We start from the raw sequence: 24,837 nt of genomic DNA on the forward strand, positions 1-24,837 counted from the left end.
GATAAGTCTCCACCCCCCTGAGTTAATACTTGGTGGAAGCACCTTTGGCAGCAATTGCAGCTGTGAGTCTGTTGATATAGGTCTCTTCCAACTTTGCACACCTAGATTTGGCAATATTTGACCATTCTTCTTTACAAAACTGTTCAAGCTCTGTCAGGTTCCTTGGGAAGCGATGATGGACAGCAATCTTTAAGTCATGCCACAAATTTTAGATTGGATTTAGGTTGAGGCTCTGACTGGGCTACTCAAGGACATTACCTTTTTGTTCCTTAGCCACTCCAGTGTAGCTTTGGCTCTGTGCTTTGGGTCGTTGTCATGCTGAAAGGTGAACTTATGTCCCAGTTTCAGCTTTCTTGCAGAGGGCAGCAGGTTTTCCTCAAGGACTTCTCTATACTTTTGCTCCATTCATTTTCCCGTCTATCCTGAGAAGTGCCCCAGCCCCTGCCAATGAGAAACATCCCTATAACATAATGCTGCCACCATCATGCTTCATAGTAGGAATGGTGTTATTTGGGTAATGCGCAGCTTTGGGTTTGCGCCAAACATAACGCTTTGCATTTAGGCCAAAAAGTTCCATTTTAGTTTTGTCAAACCACAAAACTTTTTGCCACAGTGTGTTTTTTTGAATACTTCAAACGGGATTCATGGTGATCTTTCTTGAGTAATGGCTTCCTTCCTTGCCACCCTACCATATAAGCCAGATTTGTGGAATACTTGGGCTATTGTTGTCACATGCACACTTTGACCAGTCTTGGCCGTAAAAGCCTGTAGCTCTTGCAAAGTTGCCATTCCTCTTGGTAGCCTCTCTGATCAGTCACCTTCTTGCTCGGTCATCCAGTTTGGAGGGACGGCCTGATCTAGGCAGGGTCTTGGTGGTGCCGTACACCTACCATGTCTTAATCTTCTTGACTGTGCTCCAAGAGATATTAAAGGTCTTTGATATTTTTTATACCCATCCCCTGATCTGTGCCTTTCCATAACTTTGTCCCGTAGTTATTTTGAAAGCGCCTTGGTGCTCATGATTGAGTTTTTGCTTTGACATGCACTACCCAGCAGAGGGAATGCACAGGAACTGCTGAATTTATCCTGAAATCATGTGAATCACTACAGTTTAACACAGGTGGAGGCCACTTAACTTGGTGTGTGATTTTGAAGGCGATTGGGCAAATTACACCTGAGCTAATTTAGGATTGCTGTTACAAGGTGTGGACACTTATCCAGCCAAGCTTTTTCAGTTTTTATTTGTAATTATTTTTCTACAAATTTCTAGAATATTTTTTTCACTTGGAAGTTATGGGGTAGGATGTGTAGATAAATGGGAACCCCCCCCCCCCCCCCCCCCCCAAAAAAAAAAAAAAAAATAAAACTTTTTAATGCATTTTAATTCTGGGCTATTCTGGGTGTAGAATTTCTATAGGCACTGTGTGTGTGTGTGTGTGTGTGTGTGTGTGTGTGTGTGTGTGTGTATACAGTGCCTTGCAAAAGTATTCAGACCCCTGACCAATTCTCTCATATTACTGAATTACAAATGGTACATTGAAATTTCGTTCTGTTCAATATTTTATTTTAAAACACTTAAACGCAAAATCAATTATTGTAAGGTGACATTGGTTTTATGTTGGGAAATATCTTGCTTGCATAAGTATTCAACCCCCACACATTAATATTTGGTAGAGCCACCTTTCGCTGCAATAACAGCTTTAAGTCTTTTGGGGTAAGTATGTACCAGCTTTGCACACAGTTTCGGAGATTTTTTTGGCCCATTCTTTTTGGCAGATTTGCGCCAGGTTGTTCAGGTTGGTTGGACGACGCTTGTGGACCACAGTTTTCAAATAGTGCCACAGGTTCTCAATGGGATTAGATCAGGACATTAACTGGGCCACTGTAGGACATTCACATTTTTGTTCTTGAGCCACTCCAGTGTTGCTTTGGCCTTGTGCTTGGGATCATTGTCCTGCTGAAAGGTAAATTTCCTCCCAAGCTTCAGTTTTTTAGTGGACTGAATTCTCTTGCAGTATTTTCCTGTATTTTGCTCCATCCATTCTTCCTTCAATTGAAACAAGATGCCCAGTCCCTGCTGATGAGAAGCATCCCCACAGCATGATGCTGCCACCACCATACTTCACTGTAGGGATGGTGTGTCTTGAGGCATGGGCAGTGTTAGGTTTGCGCCACACATAGCGCTTTGAGTTTTGGCCAAAAAGTTCTATCTTGGTCATATCTGACCACAAAACCTTTTTCCCACATCGCAGCTGGGTCACTCTCATGCTTTCTGGCAAACTCCAGACGTGCTTTCAGATGCTACTTTTTGAGTAATGGTTTCTTTCTTGCCACCCTCCCATGCAGGTCAGTGTTATGCAGAGCTCTTGATATGGTTGACTGGTGCACCATTACTCCACTCCCAGCCACTGAACTCTGTAGCTCCTTCAAAGTGATTGTTGGCCTCTTTGTGGCTTCTCTCACAAGTCTCCTTGTTTGAGCACTAAGTTTTGAGGGATGGACTTTTCTTGGCAGTGCTTGGGTGGTGTGATGCAGCTTCCACTTCCTGATTATTGATCCAACTGTGCTCACTGGGCTATTCAAACACTTGGATATTATTTTGTACCCTTTCCCTAATCTATGTATTTGTATTACTTTATCTCTAACTTCTGTAGAATGCTCTTTGGTCTTCATTTTCCTTCTGATTCACAGCCTTACCAATGATCCTTCAACAGTGGGGTTTTTATCCAGAAAATGTGACGGCAACTTTAATGGTTCACAGGTGGAGGCCAATGGTAAGGTAGTTGTGTCCTCGTTAGGGATTTTCTTTCATCGGTGCAAACTGGGAGCTTTCGCAGCACAGGGGTTGAATACTTATGCAAGCAAGATATTTCAGTTTTTTATTTTTCTTATTTGTAATTCGGTAATATAAGAGAATTGGTCAGGGGTCTGAATACTTTTGCAAGGCTGTGTGTGTGTGTGTGTGTGTGTGTGTGTGTGTGTGTGTGTGTGTGTGTGTGTGTGTATATATATATATATATATATATATATATATATATATATATATATATATATATATATATATATATATATAATGCACTTAAATGCAGTTCATGTCAGAAGTTACAAACTGTATTAACATTTTGGTGCCTCTGTACATGTTGATTCTGTTAGAACAACCCTTCATGGGATAGAAATAGGCCAGTTTGAGCAGCAGAGGTTCATTTAGCATGAGTTGACAAGAGGTGAACTATTATAATTGTAACTGATTACAAAACTGATTTGTGACACATTAATTGGTTGTAATTTGAGTGAATGGTTGATCCTCCAGAACAAGTTCTATCTAGACAAAGTCTGAATTCGGCAATGGGAAGCATATGTTGTATTTGTCCTGATTACAGATGAAGTAAAGAGCTTGGACAGTTTATATAGTTATTTGAGACCTTAACATATGTTAACATTTATTGGTATTTTGACCCACTGTAGCAAAAAGTAATGATAGGAAGAATATAGAATATGCATTTAATGGAAATTTTTCATCATGCTCATAAATGGCTAATTTGTACCTAATGTTTGTTACACCCAAGGTAATACTAAAACCAGGTTATACTGTACACTACATCATTTTTTTTTTTTTTTTAAAACAATTTTTATTAATTTCTCAATTGTTCTCCCAATTTTTGGAATGTTCAATTATTATTCAACCTGGCTCACCGCTGCAACCCCTGAACTAACTTGGGAGAGACAAGGGCGAGCACCTGTGTCCTGTGAAGTGAGTGCCATCTGCTCTTTTCGCTCTGCAAGCCCGCCATGCAGCCGTATTCAGAACTTACAGCGTCGGAGGACCACGCAGTTCTGAATTGTGTACAGGCCGGCCTGCAAGCGCCCGGCCATCCACAGGGGTCGCTGGTGTGCGGTGAACCAAGGACTGCCCAGCCGACTGAACCCCTATCCCGTCCATGCAGTGCTTGGCCAATTGTGCGCCGCCCCTGGGGACTCCCGTCCATGGTTGTCGGTGGCATAGCCTAGGTCTGAACTGGCGAGCTCCAAGCTGTAGGGCGCATCCTGTACTCCGGGCGGAGTGCTTTTATTGGATGCGCCACTCGGGATCCCCCATCAAATGTATTTTTTGTTCAGGCTTTTATCGATAATTGCTGAGGATTTGTTGAAAACAAACAAAAATCACTTAGGCCGTTATTCTCAATGCTATTTTTACACAGATGTTACTATCTGACTTCTCTCATCACCACATTGAAATGGCCTGTACACTTCTGGAGACATCTGGACGATTTCTCTTCAGGACACCAGAATCCCACTTGAGGACCAGTGTCCTTTTGGTAAGCTAGATGCTTAGGTTAATGTAATGTGTATTGCTTTGCTTTTTGTATAATATAACCGTATGTATCAAATGTTAAGTCCAAAATGTGCTTTGGATAAACAGTAAAAGCAGTAATTTCTGCCACAGTAGCAAAGAAAAAATTGATTGTAAAAACCCAACTGTACATTTATTATAAAAAAAAAAAAAACACATTTGTAGATTAACAGTTTCTGTAAAAGTTTTTGTTTTTTATTTTAAAATGTTCTTGTTCTTAAGGTGAATCCTCTTGCTTTCGAGGACAACACAGCAAATCATATATACATTTCCCAAAATTATAAAACACAAGAGTGCTGTCAGCAGGTACATACAGGCCTCTGAAGTAACACATTGGACCTTGGTGCAGGAAAACTGATTCAATTTGAGGAAGCTCTAAAGGCTAAAGTACATTTCAAGGGGCTGGGGAACTTAAAATAGATAAATAACTGGAGTTGACCAATGGCAGATAATATTTCAAATATTTTGTCGTATTGCCTTGTAAACATTTGTATATTATGTCGGTAGAAGTTTATTTTTAATTAGGAGACCTGAAAACTGTTGGAAATCAGTTCTTTAGTTTCTGGTGAAATTGGTTCAAGTTATGCATTAGCTCATGTATAATCAAATATATAATAACAGAAGGAAATGTTTAATGCAAGGAACCATTTTCTTTTGAGCAGACAAAAAAAAGGAGCCATTTTTTAATGTGTTACATATCAATAACAGAAAAATTCATAGATCGCAACAATCATTTTACTGGGGTTGTCATTATTGGTTCCTCCTCTTTGGAAGAGCACTTGCATTTCTCCCTGTTGGACTAGACCAGTACATTCCTAAGTTTCTATCTATTGGGTTATTTCCATTTGGAACAGTTTAGTGCTTATAATTATTCTATAACATAAACACTCAAATCATGTTATTATATATATATATATATATATATATATATATATATATATATATATATATATATATATAATCCTTTTTTTGATGAATGTTTCAATGAGCAGTTATCGGTGTAGTCATGTAACAGGTAGTGTTTCATGTTATCATTTATTTATTCTTCCTTTTACCTATTCAGAAAGACAATGCTTAACATGGGTGTATGTTGTGTTTCTACAGCTTGAGGATTCTATTGTCTGTTTGGAATTTTGGATTTAAATGAAGGGTTTTAAGGGAACTGAGGTCTCAAAAAGCTGCATTGTTGGAGACAATGAAGCCCTTTTTCTAAATATCCCAAGTGCAAATAGAAAAACCTCCTTCAAGGACATAAAAGGTTGAAGAGTCAGAGAAACATAATAACCATAACATGTATACTTTGTATGTTTTATTTGTTACCACAAAAGAGGTTTCTGAATGCTAGCAGTTTATTTCCATTAACCTAATGCAGAACCTCTTTATCACTTTAGATATAACACAATAGCCCCTTGTCATGCTATTGGGGTGTAATTCAAAATGCTGTGTTTTTGTCTACAATTTTCTTTGAGTCTTTTCAAATACGTATTTTATTCCATCTTTGGTTTGGTTGGTACCCAAATAATTGTGTTGACAGATTTCTCTTCATTCCAGTATTTGTTTGGGGCAATAGGATTCCTTTATCAAAGAGATAATTGTATGTTCTGGCTTTCTGCCCCTCTGTCATAAAAGATTGGAATAGAAGCACGATATCAGGTCTGAAACTGCCAGTTACGTAGCTAGATGGTCACAAAACCAAGATACTAATTTACACTGTTTGTGCAGGAACAAATGATGCGGAAGAAACAAGCCATGCACTTAGATGCACGCTATGTCACCATGGTAGAGAATGCATATTATTATTGTAACCCACCGCCAGTTGAAAAAACTGTGAGGAGAAAGCGACCACCACTTCAAGAGTATATTCGCAAACTCCTTTACAAGGACCTGTCCAAAGTCACCACAGAAAAGGTAAAAACATTAGACAATATATAAATAGGTGTATTGCAAAAAGTAATCAGGCTGTCGTTTGCCAGATAATCCATTTAGATAAAAAATACAGTCCTATACAGGTATGCACTGGGACAGCTTGTTCATAGTGTTCAACACAGATACAAGAACTGTTTAATATAAACTTGTATTATGTCATCTGATGGTAACTGCTTTAATTTAGACTGTCTTTGCTTTAACTGGCTAATAAAATATAGCCAGAATTGTCATCTATTTTATATATAGACATACCAGAGAGGTTTATTAGACCTTATTCCATGTCATATCCTTAGGCAATTTGTAATGGTGGACAATAAAAAAATTAAAAACATAAAAATTCAGTAGATAACAGACAAATGGGAACAATAGTTTTCGTTTTCAAAGGTCAGACCTATCATATTTCACATACTGCAATTTCAGTCTCAACAAACCAAAACACTAGTCACCATTTTGACCTCAAGGTTCTAATAATTAAACCTGTCAGCTGAGTAGGATCTGAAGTACCATTAATAAGCAAGCGTTGAGGACAAGACAAAGGAAATGAGTCAACAAATGTTTATCTTTCTTGATTTTAGGTGCTACGACAGATGAGAAAATTGCCCTGGCAGGAACCAGAGGCAAAAAATTATTTAATCTGTTGTATGGTTAACATCTGGAATTTAAAGTACAACAGCATCCACTGTGTAGCAAACCTGCTAGCAGGGCTGGTGGCATATCAGGAGGATGTGGGCATCCATGTGGTGGATGGGGTGCTTGAGGACATCAGACTGGGAATGGAGGTGAACTTGTTTTTTATATTCTGTCCTCCTGAGGGAAAAAATTATGTATTGCTTATTTGTCATATACTTTGCTGGTTTACTAAATATATCATAACGTGGTCCGGTATAGAAAAAATTAGAGTTTCGTAAATTCAGTTTTTTTGCTTAAAGTAATAAGTGTGTGGTCTTTCATGGTAAGTAATTATTGATGTTCTTCAGAGTGGTCACAGCAGACAGATGGGACTTTTTCATGGAAAAAAGCAGAATCGCAAGCCCTTTTGTACACTTAAAAATGAGCCTGTACTCTTTAGTACAGGTTTGACTATTTTCTTTTTTTTTTTTTTAAATGCAGAATGTAAAATCATACTGTTTTTGGGTTTTTTTTTTTTGCAGGTTAATCAGCCCAAGTTCAATCAAAGACGAATCAGCAGTGCCAAATTTTTGGGGGAATTGTACAACTATAGAATGGTAGAATCAGCAGTGATCTTCCGGACTTTGTATTCCTTTATTTCATTTGGTGTAAGTCCTGATGGAACTGCCAGTCCACTAGATCCTCCAGAGCATCTGTTCCGAATCCGTTTGGTTTGTACTGTTCTGGATACATGTGGACAATACTTTGACAGGGGATCAAGCAAAAGAAAACTTGACTGCTTTCTTATCTACTTCCAGGTATGCAAGTAAAACAGTGTGATATATTCTGACAAATTTGTGTTAAAATGGCAGTAGATTTTGATGCTATACATATTTATTGTATCTTTTGAAAGTAGAGGATAAACTTATTGCCATTTCCCGGAATGTATTTCTGACTGATGTAGAATGGTCAGGAGTTGTCCTGTTAATACATGCAAATACACAAAGTACCCCAACACCAGAAGGAAATGTTTATCATCCTGTTTAATTCATGATTGACGGTGATGATGGAGTTTTTTTTTGGTCTGTTGGATTTGTGTTTTTGTTTTAGCGTTATATCTGGTGGAAGAAGAGTTTGGATGTTTGGACCGAAGGCCACCCATTCCCTATTGATATTGATTACATGCTCAGTGATACCTTAGAGCTGCTGCGACCAAAGATGAAACTGTGTTGCTCTCTGGAAGAGGCTGTTCGGCAGGTGACTGTCTTGGAGCGTGAGTTCCTGGTTAAACTAGGTGAGCACATTCCAGTAGTTTTACAGAATAGTTCACATAATTGGTGCCCAATTAAAGTGTTACTGAACACCCTTTAGTGTTTACAACAAACACACTAAAAAAACAAAAAAGTAGGAAAATATATTTATGTATAGTCTGTTATCATAGGTCTTATTTTGCTTATTGATGTTGCTTGATGTTGTAAACTATTCTGGAAAAAAGGTTAAATCTGAAAAATATGTATTGGGTATTGAAAAAACAAAATATTTCTACCAGAGGGAATATGTCATCTTGGAATAAAGACATGTCTTGTTACACGTCTCATGGTGCTGGTCTGTGACAACATATTTAAATGGGTAGTGACAGGTTCAGCTCCATTTAAGCATGTTTCACAACATTGTGCACTCACAGCTCTCCTGAAGGGTTAAGGTAATGTACTGTACAGAAAAGTTCTAGAAGCCTAGTTTTTCCAGATAAAAAGGTATGTCTTTTGTGTTGCTTCACCAAATGTTTTTCATTCTTCTGAATAATTGCTTAGCCTACAATGGGATTTTTATTTATTTTAGTTTCTCATTGTGAAGGTCTAACATTCTTTAGGTGTGGTGATTTCTTGCTTTTTGTTTGTTTGTTTTTTCAGGTCACTGTACGTGTTGTACATTAGTTTCTTGACCTAGTTTGTCACATAAATGTAGTCACAGTTACTAATGTTGGTCTAAAGGTAAATCATTAATTTCTTTAACTTCTAAGGCCTATTGTGTTTTATCATTGAAGTAGTGTTGGGACGATAATTTGATAATATCATGGTAACAGTGTTTGTTGATAGACACACCCAATACTGATTATTAGTATTATTTTTGTTATAATACTGCATTTATCATGATGAACGCCTACGTGGTTTATCTTCCCTCTGTGTGGTTGCAGTTAAATTTGTGTAAAGCGGCTGGCCCAGCAAAGCACAGCAGCACTAAGGTAGGGAACTTCAGTGAAACTGAGATGTGACGTGTTTAAACTGAACCATAGTTAAGTGCCACAGCTTTCAGTCGGGGCTGTAGTAAGTGTGTGCCTATAATTACATGTTTAGCGGTGCAACCGAATGGTTTTGGGATTTGTGCTGTGTTTTGATTGGCTGGAGTCTCATAATGCTGATCAAAAGAGTAATCTCTGATCAGAGCAGGTTAATGTTAAGCAGCATTTACTTGCTGTTTAAAAGAACAAGGGTTTAGTTTTGGTATTTTTACCTCTGATATGCTATTTTGTTTTAAAAGGCAGATTAAAATATTTGTGTTCAAAATAAAGCAGTGCAGCACCTTTTGCATTCAAACATTTTCTTGTTTTTGAAGTTCAGTTTCATCGTGTTAAATGCAGTTACTGGCATCATTTTTGGATGATTGTTGTGATGCAAAAAAAATATCATTGTTATGCAGTTACAGCTGGCTAAGGCTGGTGAAGCATTATGCTACAGGTCGCAGCCTTTCGAACATTGAGTCCTTCATGATCCAGTATGGCATAAAAACCACATCCATGACAGTAGATAATAAAACCAGAAGTTATTACATGAAGTTAATGAAGTAACCTTTTTTTCTTACCAAATAAATACAATTACTTATTGCTAAATTTAAAAAAAAAAAAAAAAAAAAAAAAAAAAACTTGAAGGAAAAACAGTTTCATAGTGCTATTTATTATATATAGCTGTGAGTGGACATTTTAGGTACTGTACTGTAGCTGATTTCATACAATATTCAGACTATATCATAACTTAAATAAAGACATTCCCTGTCAAATACTTTAACAAGGAAGTTAATGAGTAACAATTCTACTGTATAAAAGCTTGCATAGCAAAGCTTTGGCACCTAACTTCTACAGAAACTTCCATGACTTCACATGGGAAAGGTTATTAGTCACCCTCAATCCGATTACTAAATATTAAATGAATATATAACTAATACAGAAAATTCTAAATGATTATTAGAATAGAATAAATACTAGCACACGCAAGACAATCTGCAGCATTTACTGTACCATTATCAAGCACTGTGATAAGCACATCTGTACATTTATTCTATAATTCTATTCTGGGAAATTGAATACTTGACAGGGAGTCACTTTCTTTAAGTTATGATATAATCTGAATATTGTGTGAAATCCACAATGGATAAGTGTGACTTATTTGTATTAGTCAAGCAGTGTTTAAGTCTGTATGAAAACACAAACCAGGCCTGCAGTCAGAACCAGATTTTAAAACATTACTGCCCTTGCCATAATGTTGCTTATCTATGCGAGAGTCCACAATAAATTCAAAGCTTATACACATTTCCCTTTTGTTCCCAGCACACAGGGCAATCTGCAGCATATATGAAGGCAATACTGCACCATTATCAAGCACAGTGAACACCTCAGTACATTTAATCTAGTCTAATAATCTTTTTTTTTTCTGTCTTAGTTACATATTATTCATTTAGATTTTTTCTGTAGTTTATCTGATTGGAATTGATAATCTTTGTATCCTTTCATTCATAACTTCACAAAGATTTGAAGCATGGATGCGAAATGTTACAGTGTTATAGCAGGTTAAGACCAATTTCCATTTGCACCCATACTATGAACATAAAATTACAAATCTAAACTTGAATGAAGACATTGACTTGGTATACAATTACAGTGTAATTAAAAAATGTTATTTTATTGTCTACGGATTTTCTAAAAGAGAAGTTAACTAAACAGTATCTGAACAGTGATGTATACATATTTAAAGGTTTACACGATTTTTCTGCTATATTTCAAAGGGAACTGTGCATGTTATGAAGTGCTCCACCATAGAACGTGGGAGCGTATATAATTATGATGCTGCGGTGCTATCTGTCTTGCCTTTTGTAGAGGTTTTAATGGCTACCTTTGTGACAAAATTAATTTGGGGTGCCAGGTAGGCACTGTTTTCTTACCAAATAAATGACATAAAACAAATTGTCATTAGGACCTAACAGCAAGCACATTTATAACTCTTCTTTTCACTCTTATTCTAACTGAGATTATAAATCCATGTCCTCATATTATGCAAATTAGAAAACACATGTACATGCATATATTAAGTCCTTCATTACAATAACCCCTTGCATATGCTATTGCGTTTAGGTCAAAATTACAAATCTGTTACAAAATATCAATTGTTACACTAACCAATGACTACAGATAACTCCAACAGCACAAACAGGCAAAGATACTCTATAGTTATTTTTAAGTCATTGAAGTGTACACAAACGTGATAGCGTAAATCTAAAACTCCTGCCTGCAGTGCATTGCATATTATGTTCAGGTTAAATAGTAGTGAAGCTGTTCGTAGACAAATACCACATTTCAAAGACTTTTAAATAACGTTCTTTATTTACTTGTAGAACAAACCAAAAAATAGGAATACATAACACATTTCAATCTGCTATATGGCAAATAGGAGAAAATAGCAGAGACAGTTACTATAAACAGAAAAGATTTTTACCACAAGTACATTATTGGAATGCTACATTGGAATTTGAAGCGGGTAGGAAAATACAAATAACAAAAATGTAGCCAGTCTGAAAGTGAAAGTACTCCACGGCCGACAAATTGATACTTTGCAGCAAAATAAATAGCACCCAGTATACAGTCAAACCCTCTCTTAAGTCGCTGTCTGTTCCTAGATTGCTCTGCCTTCCACAGCTCCATGAACTCTCCAGTTTAACACATTCTGTCAGAAGCCCACAGAAAAATCCCAGGAAACTCAGAGCTACATTCCACTGTGCTGATCCAAGAAGAAATTTATTTTAATTTGTCAACCTTACTTGACTATTGCCTATTTAGAAAATAAAAGACTTGCTATAACCCCCCACGCTTGCCGCCATTTACAATTTGAATTTTCTCCACCCCCCTGTTACCACACAGGTGTCTTTGTTCCAGGACTCATTTAGTGGTGCACTATTGTACACTGAACACATGGTTTCATACAGATCATGTGGTGTTCTGGCAGAGACCTTTTAAATTAAAGCTGTTTCAATATATTTTGCCTTTTTGTTTTTTGTTTTTTTGTAGCATTATTATTGTTGTTATTATTATTAACACCAAGGACTAGAATTTTCCTGACTGATATATCAGATTCAAACTCATAAGTTGTATCAGTGCACATATTTACTTTTTCAGATGTCCTCAGCAATAATAGAGAGATTTACTGAAGTAAAAAGGTTTATTAATATTTACAAAAACAGACAAATACATTAAAGTATTTTTCCAGTTTAAAATCTGGTTTCAAAGAAAAGACATAAACAAGTCGTGACTAATTGTATACCGCTACTATGCTTTAAGGTTAGTACACAGTGTCCTCTTTAAAGTAAAGTAGAGGGGATAAATGTATCTAGAAAAAAAAGGCAAGGTTAAATAAAGTACCGTCCAGCTTTGAACATGTGCATGGTTAATCTGGTTTTTGTAAGAAGTTCACTCTCTCCACTTGTTTCAGCCTTACAATAAGCACAGTTGAAATGTTGCTTTCTGTGTATGCTTTTTCTTAGCACTGGCCTCTCCAGGAAAGCATTCCATTGGCTTCTTAAGATTTCAGTTGGGGTTTGCTCTTCTGTCTTGATGTGACAAACCATTGATCATTCAAGTTCACAGCTGGCATATTCCCTTTTTTCAGAACTGAAATGTTGACATTGAATATTTCTTTTCTAAAAACATATTTAGGGCTAGCTAATGACAAAGACTCAAAAGATTCGAGCAGTATTAGAGAAGGAGAAGCCATGGAAGAGGAAGATGAGGATGATGAGGAGGAGTGTGGTGCAGAGACTGAGGAGCAGTCTGGAAACGAGAGTGAAATGAATGAGCCTGAAGAAGAGGTATGGTTTGAGCAATAGCAAGACCCATTGAATGCTGTACTACTTTTTGCTTTCACCTTTCCAAAAACTGATTTTGAGGGTTAAATGGAGAACAAATAGCTCGCCTAGTTATTCTGCATTGTTTGTAAATCTACAGTAAGCACAATAAACATTTTAGGCAGCACTGAATACAAGAAAATGTTATACATGTGTAAGATATTATATAGATAAAAACAATTACCAGCAAACCAGTTCATAATACTTCCATGTAATATATTTATTTTTAGAAACTGCCCATTTTAAATTTTAAAAGCAAGACTAATTCTGTAGTTGTATTGTACATTAAGAAAAATAAATGAATAATGTTGTTGATTTACAGTATTTTCAGATCCTAAAATGTGTGATAGCACACTCTGGTGATTCTGTGCAATTCTCTTTCTGAAAAGAAAATAATATAGTTTCAGCAGTGTGTACAGATATTATAGAAGTTTTTGGAAGACCAATGACTTGCATATGCTTTGTATGTAGGTTTGAGCTGCATAGCTGTGGAATCAACATTACCAACTTGGGTCAATAAGACCAGTGGAATTTGTTTAATCTCTAGTCCAACAATTTAGTATTCATTTTGTAGCTTTCAACTAGAAAGACTGAATCTAGCATGTAGCCCCTCTGGATGAAATCCAGTGATGTAATGTATATGTGGTTCATGCAAATAGAGTCATAGCTTATTAAAAGAATTCAGTAAACTCCCTTTGAGATTAAATCCATCTCTCTCAGGACAAGAGGGATTCCATTGTGTATTTTTATTTTGTATAAATACTGTAGCAGATTACAGTTTCAACATGTAAATATAGCAGTGTTCATGTAGCGTATTGTTTATGGCAACAAACCCATAATTATTTCAAAACAAATAGAATCATTAAAAGCTGATTGAAAGAAAGTCACCAAACAGCATTTCAACAATTCTTAAGGGGCCAGCATTACAAAGCTGGGTGTGTAGATGAAGGCATGTGATAGATTGTTGATCAGTAGCAGGAAGTCTGAAAGGTACTTTTCATGAGTGGCAATAATCAGATAAAATGCAAACAAAGTGTATGCAAATATCAAATGAAAAACAACTGTCGGTTTATAGAAAAGGGTGATTTTCAGAGTATTTAGCATTTTAATAAGCAGGATAAAAGCTAAATTGGGTCATTCCACCCCATAACTTCGACATCATAAAAGCAAAAGCTGCTATCTCTTAGATATCTATTGGAGCTAATATTTTGTGATTCTTCCTAAACTCTTTCAGGTACATTCTTATGTGATATAAGAATCTGAGACCGTGAGGTGGCTACCATTGATCCATTTGATGTGGAATGAGCCAATTATAACTCTGTTGTTTTTCTCATTCACGCCAAGATAAAGAACATTCTCTTTATTTTCTACCTTGGAATGCTGCTTGAAACATTGCAGCGTGTACTGTAAATTACCCATTTGTTTTTTTCAGGAGGGTTCAGAGAATGAGGAGGAAGAGGGAGAGAGAGAGGAGGAAGAGGAGGAGAACACTGACTACCTGACTGATTCAAATAAAGAAAACGAAACTGATGAAGAAAACAATGTAAGTACACACAAAATCTTGTTTAGAAATTAATCTATTTGAAAATGTAAACCACATAGTATCATCCAAACTATGCAAAATGTGTGCAATTTGTTCCAATTATGTTAGTTTTCTTAGCTTTAAAAAAAAAAAAACAGTTATGATTTGTCCAGATTACAATATTGATTTTTGAGATATGTTTCTTGATTTTATCCAATTTAAATACCCAAAACCAGTCAGCTTTACTTAACAATTCTGTTGCATAATAGGGCATCTCTTAACCAATAAGATACACAGTACACTCAAAGTATTTACGTATGGTTTAATTAGTTATGAAGTACACTTTAAAAAAAGGCTTTATAAGAAGTTTTTTTTCTTTTTTATTAAATATGACTGAACATCTGTTGACTGTACTGTATTTTTCAATCCGAAAGGAGGTAACGATAAAGGGTGGAGGTCTCAAACATGTTGCATGTGCAGAGGATGAAGACTTCATCCAGGCCTTAGATAAGATGATGCTGGAAAACCTTCAGGTAATAATATAGTTGGCATATGGTAAAACGCCAGTGGTATGTGTTGTTATTATAGTAAAGTTAATTTACTGAATTGTGAAATTAATCTTTTATTAGTTTTTATTTTCTTAATTATCCCGTGCTGGTAAATAGGTTCACCCTGGGAAGTCGAATGCACTTGTTGCCTCACCCATTTTATTACTAAGGCAATGAAATCTGACACACTGCCTCTGTTCAGTTTACCCCTTTGAGGGGGATTGACGTACATAATGCTTGAATTTATAATAATACATCACAATGCAATGCAATGAAATCATGGAGTAGAACCCACATTGTGAATTGCTGTCGTTTCCAATCAGACATTTATTCTATGTGACAGCTATACATACATATATATTTTTTCTCTTAGCAACGCAGTGGCGAGTCAGTAAAAGTGCACCAGCTGGATGTAGCCATTCCTCTGCAGCTGAAGAGCCAGCTAAAGAAAGGACCCCCACCTACAGGAGGTGGGGAGGGAGACACCGAGATTGTAGACACCATGCAGTTTGTGATGTTAACGAGGAAGGGCAACAAGCAGCAGGTACAGTGTTAACAACTTTTTTCTAATATTATTATTGTAGGAGGCTATAGAACTTGAAAATTGAATTATCCATTCACAATTGCATTTGCACCTATATCTTAACTTTACATCCTTTTAAGATGAAAGGTGTCATGATGACCAGACCTGCTTTTTCATGGTACTGACTGATTAGACTTTATTGAAAGCTTGGAATTGTTTTAAAATAAGTTATTCCACATTGTCAGGGGGATGTATGTGTGCTGGCGCTTGTTCTGTATTACTGCAGTTATTTATCATTGTAGTATTTATAATTGTATCAAATAATATTACGTTCCATTGAGTTTCATCCAGATTATATTTTTTGTGAAGGACATCCAGGTGTCAGAAGAGCAGGCAGCTCATTTGTAAATATCACCTCATCCTTCAGTAGATGTATGTATGTGTGTGTGAACATTTTAGTTCATGAAAAAGAAACTTGAGAACCTTGTGTAAACAGCTGCCCCTGAGAGATCCTAGAATACCGGGTACTCTGAAACTGAACAAATATTCCTCATGTTCTTTGGCAATTTAGTCTAGGGCACTAATACTCAGTACAATTTCCTGAACCACACCCATGCTAGATCTTAATCTTCTTTCTTTTTTAGAAAAGTGGGAACACTTGCAAAATGCAGCCATATGTACTCCCTAACAAAGTGTGTCCTTTTATAAGCTTTTGCCTTTTTAAAAATAACATCTTAAGTACATTTTTGCATTGGCAACGCTTTCTAGTCCAAAAATGTACCAGAAATGTACCTATTAAATAAATTAAACTTAATTAAATGTTTAAAGATGTTTGTTTTAAATATTCAATTTCTTCATAAGCATGCAAACAAAGATTTAACCCTCTTTCCTTTTTACAGAGTTCAGTTCTTTAAAATGTCCATGGGGGGAAAAAAATGTATTTAAATGAAGATAAGGCATTGTATTGGCTGAAAAGAGCAAGTCGTTTTTATAGGGGATTAACATTTGTCCACTGGTTAATGTAAAGCTAATGAGTCAAATGCTCTTATCTCTGTTGAAATGAATATTAAGTGACAGTTGATCGTTGTTTATTTACCCTCCTATTATGTTCAGAATTTAGGTACATCTGTTATGTTTTGGGTCATATTGACCCGATGCAATTCAACTAATTTAAACTGCCTTAAATTGATTAAATGTTTTTACTGTCTTGTGCTCTTTTAGTCCAGGAGCTGTGACAAAACTTATTTGACTGCCAACCTGGGAGCTCCTCATTTTGGAATGTCTTTACCAGTGAGATGCTGTTGCAATACTGACAGAGAATATTAGGCTCTGCCTTGTTGGTATACAGTACTGTGCAAAAGTTTTAGGCAGGTGTGAAAAAATGCTGTAAAGTAAGAATTCTTTCAAAAATAGACATGTTAATAGATTATATTTATCAATTAACTAAATGCAAAGTGAGTGAACAGAAGAAAAATATAAATCAAATCCATATTTGGTGTGCCCACCCTTTGCCTTCAAAACAGCATCAATTCTTCTAGGTACACTTGCACAAAGTCAGGGATTTTGTAGGCATATAGTCAGGTGTATGATTAAGCAATTATACCAGACAGGTGCTAATGATCATCAATTCAATATGTAGGTTGAAACACAATCATTAACTGAAACAGAAACAACTGTGTAGGAGGAATAAAACTGGGTGAGGAACAGCCAAACTCAGATAACAAGGTGAGGTTGCTGAAGACAGTTTACTGTCAAAAGTCATACACCATGGCAAGACTGAGCACAGCGACAAGACACAAGGTAGTTATACTGCATCAGCAAGGTCTCTCCCAGGCAGAAATTTCAAGCAGACAGGTTTCCAGGGGAACTGTCCAAGCTCTCTTGAAGAAGCACAAAGAAACAGGCAACGTTGAGGACTGTAGACGCAGTGGTCGGCCAAGGAAACTTACTGCAGCAGATGAAAGACACATCATGCTTACTTCCTTTCGCGATTGGAAGATGTCCAGCAATGCCATCAGCCAAAAAGCCATACCTCCGACGTGGAAACAAGGCCAAGCGACTCAACTATGCACGAAAACACGGGAACTGGGGTGCAGAAAAATGGCAGCAGGTGCTCTGGACTGATGAGTCAAAATTTGAAATATTTGGCTGTAGCAGAAGGCAGTTTGTTTGCTGAAGGGTTGGAGAGCGGTACACAAATGAGTGTCTGCAGGCAACAGTGAAGCATGGTGGAGGTTCCTTGCGAGTTTGGGGCTGCATTTCTGCAAATGGAGTTGGGGATTTGGTCAGAATTAATGGTCTCCTCAGTGCTGAGAAGTTAAGGCAGACACTTATCCATCATGCATTACCATCAGGGAGGCATCTGATTGGCTCCAAATTTTATTCTGCAGCATGACAACGACCCCAAATATACAGCGAAAGTCATTAAGAACTCTTCAGCGTAAAGAACAAGGAGTCCTGGAAGTGATGGTATGGCCCCCATAGAGCCCTGATCTCAACATCATCGAGTCTGTCTGGGATTACATGAAGAGAGAGAAGCAACTGAGGCTGCCTAAATCCACAGAACAACTGTGGTTAGTTTTCCAAGATGTTGGGCCAACCTACCTGCAGAGTTCCTTCAAAAACTGTGTGCAAGTGTACCTAGAAGAATTGATGCTGTTTTGAAGGCAAAGGGTGGTCACAGCAAATATTGATTTGATGTAGATTTTTCTTGTGTTCACTTACTTTGCATTTTGTTAATTGATAAATATAAACTACTAACATGTCTATTTTTGAAGGTATTCTTACTTTACAGCATTTTTTCACACCTGCCTAAAACTTATGCACAGTACTGTATATTGTTTGTTTTTTTGTTTATAAATATCTCCAGACAGGTGTAGCCATTTTCGGAAATAATACAAATATAATAATAATAAAATAACAAATTAAAATAAGTTTTGTTTTATTCCTGCACACATATCTATACAGATAAATGCCACGGGTCACAGTGACCCGAAAGATCTTACTTGTATACATTACCTATTCTAAAAAAAATAAACATCTCAAAGGTTCTGTTTTCTGTGTATAAATTCATGACCCCAACTTAGGAAAAGTCATAAAATATTATACAGAAAATGAAAAATAGCATTTAAGCTAATTGGAAGCTAATATCGGGTTAAATAGACCCGAAACCTAATAGGAGGGTTAAAGCTAATTCAAGACTCTTAATGTGGGTTAAACGGAACTGGAGTGATCAGCAGAGTTTAAAAGAGAGAGCACTTGTATGTAAACATTTCAATTTTGTGCTTTTTATACAGTACCAGTACTGTGAACTCCACTTATAAAAATATTGTCTTTCAGTTTCCACAGACATTTTGATTTCTATTATGGCCTATTAAATTGCAAGAAAATATACTGCAGTGGAATTTGTGGTTTTGGGATTGAAACCGTGCCTTGTTCTAAAAGGTGTTTCAATGTTGCTGTAAAGGGAGTTGGCTTTTCCTCCTGCAAAAGTAAGCAAAAAGGAATAAGAAATGTGAAACTGTAAGCACCAAGAATAAATTGAGAAAAAACAAAAAAAAAGCACATTAGCCGGAGGGTTTGAGCAATGGTACACTTAAGTAAGCACTGGCCTTTGTTTCTTTTGAATATAGCTGTAAGAGTTAACTTTCTATGGTACTAAAACAAATGTTGTTTTTTACATTTAAGTTTTCATATCCCGTAATTAAAATCCTGTTTGGCTGCACGGTTATTTATATCTCAGTAGTACAAGCACAGCTAAAAAAAAAACTAAACAAAAACAAGTCCACAGATCAAATAAAACTTAACCCCCCCCCCCCCCCCCCCCCCCCCCCCCCAAAAAAAAAAAAACTACATATATAAAAAAGAGCCAGATAGAAAAAGGCAAGCAGGACTGTATCATACAAAAACTGATTTTAACTGTCCAGAGAATGATGGATCACATTTTAGGGTTGATTGAGGACCTTTCCATTGTAACCACTATTTATCTGGATAAACATCTACAGATGCCTTCTCGTTTGCTCTTTGAAATATTTCAGTCCCCTAATGTAAACTTTGCATTCAAATTCTATCATTTCACAGGTACATAGTCTGTACCTTATATCTATTAAACTGTGGTACATTTGCGTAAGACAGTTTTATAACATCATCTGCTATCCTTCAAACATCTCAAATTCAGTTTTAGTTTAACAGGCTGCTATCCTAAAACAAGTTACCTCTAATGATGGTAAATGATGGGTTTTGGCACTTTATGTAGAGTTAGGATTAAGTGCAGGCACTTTTCATATTTGTTGTTTGATTACATTTTATTCCTTGTGTTTTTCTTCTAAATAAACTGGTTCTAAGTAACAGTATTATCGAAGTATATTCAACCATAACATCTAACATAATTGTTTATGTATTTTCATTTGTGCCACAGTTCAATACAGTTTTGGGTTCATGCCAAGTGGCATTTAAAGTCATTGGCATATTTTAGAGCAAGACTATCCTGCAGCTTTTCATTATTATTTCTTTCTTTTATCTCCTTGTTTTTATAATTTTGTTTTTTGTAATTAGGAATGCATGGTAGTATTTGTAACTAATATATGAATAACACACTTAAGTCAATCTGCCAGTCAGAGGCCCTCTGGGAAACTTATATGTGGTTTTAGTTTTTAGTAATCTGGAGAGTTATGAGAGCATGAAATTGTCTGTGGGTAACAGGTAATTGAACCATGTCTTCATTCTGGTTAATGATTAATGATTCAGTTATTTATATGGTATTGCTTATTAAGAGTGATGTCCTTGACCATTACTGATAATCTGTCACACAATTTTATTTAGCACTGTAATAACTTCATGGTGTGTGCTATCACATTGCCATTAGAAATATTTTGCCCTTGACAATTACTCTGTCTGTGACATTAATAAACTGATGTTTTCAGTAAATGTGCGTTCAGTAATTAATTCAAACTTAAGTAAACCTGTTTAAGACAACATCTGGGAGGGTGATGGAAAACCACAAAAAAGTTTCTCCATGTAAATGCAATAGATTCCATGCAAGTGCTCTATTATCCAGTGTTTTTGTGTGTGTTTTTTTTTGTTTTTTTGCAGTTTAAGATCCTAAATGTCCCCCTGTCATCCCATCTTGCTGCCAACCACTTCAGTCAGCAGCAAGTGGAGCAGGAGGAGAGGATGCGCATGAAGAAACTCACCCTGGACATTAATGAACGGCAAGAGCAGGAGGATTATCAGGGTGACTATTCCATTGCATTTGTATTTGGGGAGCACCCCAGTCATGCAACAGGCATTAAAAATAGGATTTTCAAGGGAAGATTACAAAAGGCTCACAATTATATGTCTTTCTTATGATTTGCAGTGCCTTGTATAACAGTACAAATAAAAAAAAGTACATTTAATATGGGGCACTGGATCTAGTGGTTGTGCAGCAAAAATGCTTTGAAAAATTTACTTTCTTAATGTAATGGTACCACATATCTTAAGTTAACTATTGTCAAGTTCTGAGAAAGCTGAAACAAGACACCCTGCTAAATCCATGATACTTAACTAGAACGTGCAAGAAATTGATTCCTCGTGGTCTTTTCTTTTTGTTTTTGATCACTGAAGAGAGGTATAATTAAATGAATGGGAGTTTGTAACCTGCCCAGGTATGTGACTGAGCAAACACGTAAAGGGTTACTATTGCCAGACTTCAGGCAAGTTTAATTACCTATGACCCCCTTAATAAGTTACTGTTTCAATCTGTTTAGCTTCAGGGTCACATCAGAAAGAAGGAATGGTTCATTTTTCTTGCTGTGTTTTGATATTTTATTTTTTTAGCTGGAATGGGGTGTCTACTCTCAAGAAATTAGGTAAAGATGTTGAGTTCAGCTGGGTAGCGTTAGAAGGTTAAGTGTAGGGGCAGTATGACATTACATGTAGATGTAGGTTGTACAAAAAATTGGATGCATGCCTTGTTAAAGATTAACACAGATTGAAAGACAGACTAAACATTTGTCTGGATACACAATCCAAGGAAAGGCATAAAACAGCATATCATTAGGTGTGTTTAAACTAGCACATATATTCCGCAACGAGAGGACAAGAGTTATGATTCTGTAACATTTCGCTTGTCTAAACGCTACCGAGCATTTTCCGGAATCGCAACTCTTTCAGTTGTATTGCTCACCTTTCCGAAAGTTCTTCAGATGGTCACCCAGCGTCCGTGGCTTTCATTGAAGATGTTCAAAATCTAGCGCTCGATATCGCCATTACGGCACAACATCACCATCTCTTCGGCTTACAGAGTCTGCATGCTCACACTTCTTTACTGAGAGAACTACCCACTGCTGTTTTATGCACATGTAAACGTGCTGTTTCAGAATATTTTGTACCGGATTCATATTGGAAGGGTTCCGGAACGACAGTGTAAACACACCTCTTGTGTGTTAGGTGTATATTTTCCTTTAACATCACGCATATTTACTTTTCAATAAGAACATTTATAAATTTGGTATTTAAATATGATTGCGGATTGAAAAAGTGGCTTTAACCTTAGACGTAAAATTATAATGGGGTTGACACCTTGACATTCAAAACATCAATCACAGCCCATCAGGAACTTTTTCTTGGTACTGACGGCTTTAATTTATGAACGCTGTCAGCCTGCTGAGTCAAGAATCTTGGTCCAGTCAGTGTTTTATAAGTGAATTCTGTTGTTTGCAGAGATGTTGCAATCCCTAGCACAGCGCCCAGCCCCTGCTAACACAAACCGGGAAAGGCGGCCCCGTTACCAACATCCCAAAGGAGCGCCGAACGCCGATCTCATCTTCAAGACTGGAGGGAGGTAAGAGAACTTTTAAACTTGCTGTGATGATGAAAAATGTTACTGTTATAAGATTTAATTGATACCCCCTGTAAACTGTTATCTTTCATTTTCTACACTATTTACAGTATGCAACATTTACGGTATGGATCCACTATAATACTCTACAAACTACTTAATCATATTTGCTGAGTAAAATATTTAAGTTAATTGAAATTTGGTAGTAAGAAATCATTTTCATAATTTAGTATGCATGGACTAAAAAAAAGAAAGAAAAAAGGTGCTGCAACTGATTTATGTTTTCTCATGTTTCTTCTATTATAAAAAAGTACATTAAGAAAGATGATTTACCTCTGTTTTTCAGGTACACATACAAGTGAACAGAGGCAACAGATGTTTTCATATGAGTGTATTTTCTTAAGTGTTTTGAAATAAAAACATGACTTTTTGAAATTGATTAAGGATTGTTTTTAAGCCTGGGTTGTGTAGAAATGTCTTCACCTTGTGTTCACTGCCTGTCTGGTGTCTGCAGAGTTCCTCCGTATGCCTAATCCAGGTACTGTTGCTCGCTGTGCTCCAACACTGTTTATCATATTTATTTTTCAATTGAAAATAAGTTTTTATACTGTTAAGAATACATTTCATTCAATAAACATTTTAATGCCTCTACTTATGGCTTCAATAGTGAGGCGTGTTTGTTGTGTAAATATCCCAAACAATAGGATATCCCAAATGCTACACTAACAGGGTGATGGCATCATGAATGTGCAAAGAAAGAAATCTACATTGCTAGCACAGTTGAATGAAAAAAGTATGTATTTACAAGTGTTGCATTTATGTATAGTTGTCCTGTAAGCCACATTCCCTTCCCTTATTTCTTTTTACATGTACAATTACACAAAACAAAAAGCTGATCCGGCAACATCAACAGTAGTGTAGGCAATAAAAGCTATTTTACTGCCTAGTGTCAAATTCAGCATAAATTATACAAAAATAAATAGCGTGCTCAGGGTATGTATGCACCAGTTTCACTGCACACTGTTCTGTTCCACTTTACATTCTTTGTAAGCATACTCTTCATGCTTTCTTTAAATAAATTGTATGTGAGCTTCTGAAAATTGTGTTTTGTATGTTTTGAGTCGTTTCCTTACAATGGTAGTGAAGAGCAAGTAAATAAAACAAAGGTACAGCAGTCCCTATTTATCTGTATCAGAATGTCTGTGCTGAATAAACAGTTGAAAAATATGGCAAAACTAAGGCATCTGTGCACTGGTATGGAATGGAAGAAGCACAAGCAGACACACTCAGTGCCACTATTGTAGACAACTTTATCTCCTAAAAGCATCTTTACCCTCCCCATACCCATGTCACTAAGGTAGTACTGTAGTCAAGAGTCTGTTTTTTGGGGTGGGGACAGGCTATTTGTTTTGTTTAGGTTAGATTAGGTTAGATTTTTTTGTTTTTATTATATTTTAATTCAAATATTATAATTTAAATACACATGCCATTGACATTTAAAAACAAATTGCATCATAAAAGAAACTATTCATTAGTTATTTAGTAAGGTAAAGGGGTAATGATTTTGGAAATAACTTTTAAATGAGCTTCCTTTTTAAATGTAATAATTTTGTCAAACATCAGGACACCCATTCGGGTAATTAAAGCAGTTTCTCTGTTTTGCTGTCTGATACGAGCCATTTGTAGAAAATTGTTTTCTTGAGAGATTAGACTTACCGGAATGCACAGTGTCCTTGATGAAATGATGAGGAAATTCATAGGTTTCAAAATACCACTAGGTAATGTATATTCGCATCAGTCATTTAGCAAACATAAATAATTCTAAATGTTTTGATTGGTGAGCTGTATATTTATTTCCTCGTCAAAAAAATGTTATGTGAATAAAATACATTCACAGTAGCAAACCTATTATTGTGGCCATTTTTGTAAACAGTAGTGTCAAGTAGCCAGACCAGTGGGGGGTGTAAACTGTTAACTCAGCTGCTGGATAATTGATCCATACCCTGAAAGGAAGGACACATTGCAAGTACCTAGCCGTTTTTGTGATTTAAAAGCACAATGATGCCAGTTATGAACCTTTTGTAGCCTGCAAAATACAAATAATTTTGTACTGGGTAAGTAAAATATAAAGATTAATTTAACTAGCTATATTAATCAAGTGGTTTTTACCTTATTTATAATGTCCATTTTATTATTGTTGTAGTTGTATTCTAAAATATAGTTTTTAATATGGAAACGGAGCGCAAATACACTTTTTTTTACTCATTGTGGTGCATTCTATAACATGAAAGGTTGCATCTATGGCTTTATTATATTCTATTTTTGATGTCTAACAGGCCTTGGTTTAAGTTGATTTTGGCTTGCTTGTTTCTC

At 36.3% G+C, this 24,837-nt stretch overlaps 1 protein-coding gene across 5 annotated transcripts in view; it reads left to right on the forward strand.

Moving 5' to 3' along the window:
* The window catches only part of LOC121319849 (regulator of nonsense transcripts 2), a 38,721-nt gene that overhangs the window by 12,164 nt on the left and 1,720 nt on the right, over positions 1 to 24,837 (forward strand). For 3 of the 5 annotated variants that reach the window (XM_041257714.1, XM_041257712.1, XM_041257713.1), the window contains exons 12-23: positions 4,200 to 4,316; positions 6,074 to 6,259; positions 6,853 to 7,056; positions 7,429 to 7,704; positions 7,997 to 8,180; positions 12,864 to 13,015; positions 14,484 to 14,594; positions 15,008 to 15,106; positions 15,495 to 15,665; positions 20,736 to 20,877; positions 22,347 to 22,467; positions 22,811 to 23,115. In XM_041257714.1, coding sequence (XP_041113648.1) covers positions 4,200 to 4,316; positions 6,074 to 6,259; positions 6,853 to 7,056; positions 7,429 to 7,704; positions 7,997 to 8,180; positions 12,864 to 13,015; positions 14,484 to 14,594; positions 15,008 to 15,106; positions 15,495 to 15,665; positions 20,736 to 20,877; positions 22,347 to 22,467; positions 22,811 to 22,826 — 1,779 coding nt within the window. In that variant the 3' untranslated portion in view covers positions 22,827 to 23,115. Of the gene's footprint in view, positions 1 to 4,199; positions 4,317 to 6,073; positions 6,260 to 6,852; positions 7,057 to 7,428; positions 7,705 to 7,996; positions 8,181 to 12,863; positions 13,016 to 14,483; positions 14,595 to 15,007; positions 15,107 to 15,494; positions 15,666 to 20,735; positions 20,878 to 22,346; positions 22,472 to 22,810; positions 23,116 to 24,837 lie in introns of those variants that run through there. The other 2 variants (XM_041257715.1, XM_041257716.1) reach the window with 2 other exon arrangements.

This window comes from Polyodon spathula, chromosome 8, assembly GCF_017654505.1.
Source record: "Polyodon spathula isolate WHYD16114869_AA chromosome 8, ASM1765450v1, whole genome shotgun sequence".
In the NCBI taxonomy this organism is placed as follows: Eukaryota; Metazoa; Chordata; class Actinopteri; order Acipenseriformes; family Polyodontidae; genus Polyodon; species Polyodon spathula.